At 39.4% G+C, this 6298-nt stretch overlaps 1 protein-coding gene across 1 annotated transcript in view; it reads left to right on the forward strand.

Moving 5' to 3' along the window:
• Positions 1–6298, forward strand: part of LOC106534125 (centrosome and spindle pole-associated protein 1) — a gene marked incomplete at its 3' end in the record, with an annotated part of 36454 nt that overhangs the window by 9436 nt on the left and 20720 nt on the right. Inside the window, 6 exon segments of the mRNA XM_014030647.1 lie at positions 941–1000; positions 3971–4206; positions 4312–4412; positions 4743–4839; positions 4958–5015; positions 5136–5341. Of these exon segments, the coding sequence (XP_013886101.1) occupies positions 941–1000; positions 3971–4206; positions 4312–4412; positions 4743–4839; positions 4958–5015; positions 5136–5341 (758 nt within the window).

The raw sequence follows: 6298 nt of genomic DNA on the forward strand, positions 1-6298 counted from the left end.
TTGCCCCTCTCAGGAAAATGTTTTTTAATTTTGGCCCTCTCAGGAAAATGTTTTTTAATTTTGGCCCTCTCAGGAAAATGTTTATTAATTTTGGCCCTGTCAAGGAAAATGTTTTTTAATTTTGGCCCTCTCAGGAAAATGTTTATTAATTTTGGCCCTCTCAAAGAAAAAGTTTTTTAATTTTGGCCCTGTCAGGAAAATGTTTTTTAATTTTGCCCCTCTCAGGAAAATGTTTTTTAATTTTGGCCCTCTCAGGAAAATGTTTTTTAATTTTGGCCCTCTCAGGAAAATGTTTATTAATTTTGGCCCTCTCAGGAAAATGTTTATTAATTTTGGCCCTGTCAGGAAAATGTTTTTTAATTTTGGCCCTCTCAGGAAAATGTTTATTAATTTTGGCCCTGTCAGGAAAATGTTTGGGCACTCCTGGTTTAAACGGATGTTTTCAATGAATTGATTGGAAGAAATGTGAATCTAATAAAGCATTATTCAATATTTAATTGTAAGTTAGTTAATTGTTTGTATTCCTATCAGACTGAAATAATTTGCTTTTCAATGTATTTTTAGTAATTTAGCTGATTCTGCTACGAGATGTTAAATAAAATCCAACTACATATACTGAGACTGGAGCTAAACTCAGATTAATAATCTGGGTTTAGCTTTATTGTTCTTGTTTATTTATGTGTATCGTTTAATTGTGAAGTTATTCCTTCAGTTAACAGACATGAGTACATGAAGGTCCATGATATAAACCGTGGTAATCACTGTGGTAATGTTGTGTGTGGTCACACAAACACTGTGTGGTCATGTGAAGGCTGGACCGTCTCATTTCACAGCCAGTCAACGTAGGTTTGATGGATCCAGACAAGAGTTAGGATTGAAGGGGATTAGACAGATTTCTACTTCACCACGCTGAAGTCAAAACAAGCATTTTGTGTTGCAGAAAAACCACTTGGACCCTGCAGASTACAGACCTTTAAGACCTCATGATAGAACCATCAAGGTAAACGTCTCTTTAATATCTTCCAGCTGATCTGTAACTTTGATTTTTCTAAATGATTTAAGAGTTTTGTTAAATTTCTGACAGGTAGTTTGACAACAAATGTTCCTGTTTAAAGAAATGAACTGTAAGACGATGCTTTTACCTCTTTGTGTGCATGTGTGTGTATTTGTTACAGAYGGATGTTAATGAGCTAGTCATCAGAAGTCTAAAACTGAAACCAGTTCAAAACGTTAGCCACATCCAACTGATTTTAGATTTTATGGTCTTTTTTATGAGTAGGCACACACACATGCTGGGTAAAATGAAATGAGTCTGTGATGGAGATGAAGTCAGCAGCTGCCTTACATGAAACATCATCAATATGTAGATTAAAATCACCCAATATTAAAACATTCTCCAGCTTAATGATGGCAGACAGCAGCTCAGTRARTTCAGATAAAAACACACTGGCTGCACCTGGAGGACGGTAAATTAAAGTACAGTAAAAAGTTTTCAAAGAGCCAACTTTGATTATTTGAAGCTGAAATGCAGAGAATGTGGCTGAATGAACAAGTCTGCAGGAGTAACCATCTTTAAACACAGCCGCTAATCCACCGCCTCTGCGCGCTTCCTGAGGTGTTGCGAGGACAGAARAGTTACCTGGACAGAGTTCCTGCAGATGAATAYACTGCAGTCTTTGCTGCCATGTTTCAGTTAAAAACAGAAAGTCCTTCATAACAAGTTCATTTAAGGCAAAAGACTTGTTGTTGATGGAGTGCACGTTGAGGAGGCCCATGCACAGTGATGACAGCTCTGCAGCTCTCACATCACATGGATCTCAGAATTTACAAACTACTGAAATATCTTATTGTCAACATAAAACTAACTTTTGAGAGATTTCATCAGAAGTGTCAGTATTAAAACAGCTGCTGTGGTTTTAGACATATGAAGAATGAAACATATTTTTTAAATTGTTTTTTCATTCTCACCTGAATATTTTTTCATGAGACAGTATATAACTTATTTAAAACCATAATGAATCAGGCTAAACACTCTACCTGTGAACATCACCTGTGCAAAGATTCATGCTGCTAACATGAACTGGAGCAAAGTTACAGAGGTTTTAATAAAGACATAATTTAGTCTTTCTGCACAGGACAGACCATGATGGTTCCATTAATACATGTTAACAAATCTGAAGTTTTTACATCATAAAGTTATTTATTTTTACTTACCTGCCTTAAAAGACTTGTTATTGAATGTTTGACCTTTGACAAATTATCCAAACATTTATTTGTCACCATATATATATATTATATAAAATAATGAGAAATTATATTTAACTTCAGTTTGAGCGTATTCACTCAAAATCAAGTAAAACTTTCAACAACTTTACATCATATTTAGATATGTATTTTGACTTGCTTTATAAAAGTTATGTTTTTTTTTCCTGTACAGGTTTGCACTGATGACATTTTGAACAGTTTTTTTTTACTTTCTGATTAAACTGTTTAMCGTTTGAMCTGTTTGCTGAATGTAAAAACAGTTTCCATGAGCTTTTAGCCAACATTCTTAGGTTTCTTTTCATACCAGACCTGTCCAGGTTCACCTGACACATCTGACGTTAAAACAAGTTAAAGAAATAAAAACCATCCAGCTTCCTGAGGCCCCCCTAGTGCCACCTGGCGGCCCCCACTTTGGTAACTTCTGGATTAGTGTACTTAAAAARGACACAAATAGCGTAATAAATAATGTTATATGCTGTTGTTTATTTGACATGAAAACAATGTTTATGAACCGACAGCAGCTGGGGGCTCAGGTCTCTGCTGCTGTTTTGTGGGTCAAAGGCTGATAAGTTTGTGAACCAGTGATAATGTGTCTCTGTGAGTGTTAGAAGCACAAACAGTCAGTAAACACAGTTCAACCTTCCTGCGGCAACTTCACATTTTACCACCAACTAATAGAAGAAAGGACATTTGTAGCCAGTGTGAGCAGTCAGCAGGTGTCTGTCAGAACCATGAGCAGTAGTTGTTGTACCTTCTTAATGCTTTAAAGGGGACCTATTATGAAAAATTCACTTTTTAAAGGTTTTTTTTACTCAACTTTGGGTATGTACTTCTTAAAAAAACAGTCCTAGGACCAAAAAMATGCACCCAGGGGCATATTTACTGTAAGTAAATGTATTTTTAATGTATATTAACGACAAGTTTTATACTTCCGTCATTTTGTGATGTCACAAGCCGTACGACAACCCACCAGAACCTGCGTTCAGCCCCTTACCTAGCAACCCCCGGGTGAAGCTTCTCCTCCTCAGTATAAACAGACGTCACTGTGTTGTTGTGTAATGTGTAGCTGATTACACAACAAGCCTCCAACAGGGCAATGGGTAGAGTGTTGGACCAGAGAGAGACCAGGGTTTGAGACCAGCATGTACATTATTTAATTATTTATTTATTTTCATTCATAATGAACACATCTTCTCATGTAGCTCTATAGTTTATCTTATTAAAGCCTTGTTAAAGCCTATTTGTTTGAGTTTCTGAGGTATTTTGACCGCTGCTGCTCCCTGCTCTGGTAACAGCATGCAGAGTGAGCGCAGAGCAGAGGAGGGGGAGAAAAAAAAGAAGCTGGGACCACGACTCTGCCTCTGGGTCTCATATGGTTGTACAACGGAGCTTCTGCTATTATTAGCCATGCTAACGTAAACGCTGGCTTTGGAGGGCGGAGTTAATGTCAACAGATTTTTGGAGGGCGGAGTTAATGTCAACAGATTTTTGGAGGGCGTTACCAACAGAGCTCATTAACATAAACAGCTCTTCTGAACAGAAGTCAGAGCAGCAGAACTAGAAAATGGGAAATTTTATTATCTGAGAATTATTTTGTGCATTAAATTGAATGAACATGGTCTGGATAGTCCACAGACATACCADAAACATTTCTAGGACCCATAACTGGTCTGCTTTAAAACAACAACGATTGTTGTTTCTCCAGCAGCTTCCGTCTGAAGATCAGACTGATGTTTGTGTGAAACACAGCTCAGTGCTGCAGAGACATGCTGACCGGGGGTCCCACAGAGCGCTGCCCCTCTCTACAGAAGACAAGGATCCAGCATCACTGATCCTCAGCCCTGGAGAYCTGCAGGGGTCTTCAGAGGAGGAGGAGCAGGCTGCAGGCAGGCTGCAGGCAGCTGAGGCCACGAGGAGGAGGAGCCAGTCCACTAGAACCAGGTAACAGTCTTTACCTGTACACACTAATACAGACTTATTAAAGCTTTGCTCCTGTTCCTTTCAATGTTTCACTTTGTTTTTATTTCTCTATATTTTTCATTTTAGGGATGAAATGGAAACTTTAGCAGGTGTTAAGAGAGAAAACAGGAGATGGAGAGCACCGAGCAAAAACGAGGATGTTGAGTTCGTCACAGGCCTTATGATCGGTAAAAAATATATTTATATTCTAAATATTACAAGGTCTTAAAAATCTAACAGACTAAAAATCTGTGGAGATGTGTCAGAAATGACCAAATGAGATGGAAAATGTGTTTTTGATGTGTTTGATGTGGTACCTGACAGGTGCAAACRCTGCAAAATAAAAATGATCTCTCGTCCACCATACTTTGAGAAGGATTGTTTAAACGTTTCTAAATGCACAAACCTGAAAAGTTCAYACCATCAAACAATATAATACAAGTTTCCAGTCAGAGTGACTACACTTAAATCAAACACTATAAATGATGTGCAGGTGTAAGGTGGTGTCCTGTTTTCAGGGGCAGCTGACTCAGACGAGGCTCTGCAGAGGAAGAAGGAGCGCTACAGACAGGAGCTGCAGGAGCAGATCGCTGAGCAGCACCGCAACAAGAAGAGGTAGACTTCACTCATCTTCATCCTCTGACCAACTCCTCCTCAGGTTTTCATTCAGCGGTGTTTGGTCTAAAGCTGCAGCAGGAAGTGATGTCATCAACACGTTTGTGTTCTGTTGTAGGGAGAAGGACTTGGAACTGAAAGTGGCTGCGACAGGAGCCATCGACCCTGAGAAGCAGGTCAGCAGCTCAGAAACTGTGTTTCTCCAAGTTGGGATATTTTACACAACAGAATTAATTTSTTATTGTATATTTACAATATTTTTCTTCTTTTTTTCTCGGTCTTGTCAAACAATCCAGCCTGACAGAATCCGTCAGTTTGGACTGAGCAGGAGGAAAGCTGCTCTGGTTTCAGAGCCAGCAGCTAAAACGTCCCTCAGTCCTGACACGACTGAGATGGCTCCTCCTGAGGAGCCACGTGTTGTCTTCCAGTCCCCTCTGCAGGACTTCAGCTCTGTTCTCAGCCTGGGGGGCAGCAGTCAGCCCACTGCCATGAGCTTACCCAGGTACTCCTAATATATCTTCATTAACTCARTGAACACAAACACTCAGACTGGTGTAAATACAGCACATGGGCAGATTRTCAGCTCATAATCTCTGTTTAAATCAACAGGTTGGTCAGTATTTGTTTGTAATGATGTTCTTACAGTCACATCTCTTATCTAGACCACAGGTTTTACTCCAACTTCCTGTTTCTGCTCTATGTTAAACATGATGATGCTGCTACTGAACAGAAATCACAAAATCTCTTGATTAAAGTCCTTTGGGCAGATGAGACTAAAGTAGATGTTTACCCATGATGCACAGCTCCATGTTTAGAGAAAACCAGCCACAGCAGTTCTGCCCAAACCTTTATGGCTGTGTCTCAGTTCATGGGCTGGGTCCAGTGTGGACTCTGTCAGGTGTGGACTCTGTCAGGTGTGGACTCTGTCGGGTGTGGACTCTGTCGGGTGTGGACTCTGTCGGGTGTGGACTCTGTCAGGTGTGACGGTGGAGCTGATTCTGAAGCTTGTGTTTCACCTACAGAATGGGGGCAGCTGGAGTCCACAGTGAACTCCTCTGTAGACCTAAGTACTGTAGAGTCACATGGGACAGTTATATATATGTATGTGTGTGTGGGATTTTACCTTTAGGTAATTGATTCAGGAAAAAACACAGGACAAACATTTTAGGCAGTTTATAATGGTTTTATCATGTAATCCTACATCTATTTATGCATGTAGTTCTACACCACAATCCAGTAACTGTTACTTTTAGTTATGAAAATTTATATGTACTGAATATATCAAAGATAGCTGTGCTTAAATGCCTTGAAGTTGGCTACCATTTCTGACACTCCCACTTCAGCACATCATAACTACAATGCTTCATTCCATTTACAACCTTTTTTAGGAGCAATGGTCCTTCTACAAGAACATGTTCGTATTCTTCTCCTAAATTTCTCTTACTTTTGTTCGAACAAA

The sequence above is a fragment of the Austrofundulus limnaeus genome, unplaced genomic scaffold (genome assembly GCF_001266775.1).
Source record: "Austrofundulus limnaeus strain Quisiro unplaced genomic scaffold, Austrofundulus_limnaeus-1.0 Scaffold1094, whole genome shotgun sequence".
In the NCBI taxonomy this organism is placed as follows: domain Eukaryota; kingdom Metazoa; phylum Chordata; class Actinopteri; order Cyprinodontiformes; family Rivulidae; genus Austrofundulus; species Austrofundulus limnaeus.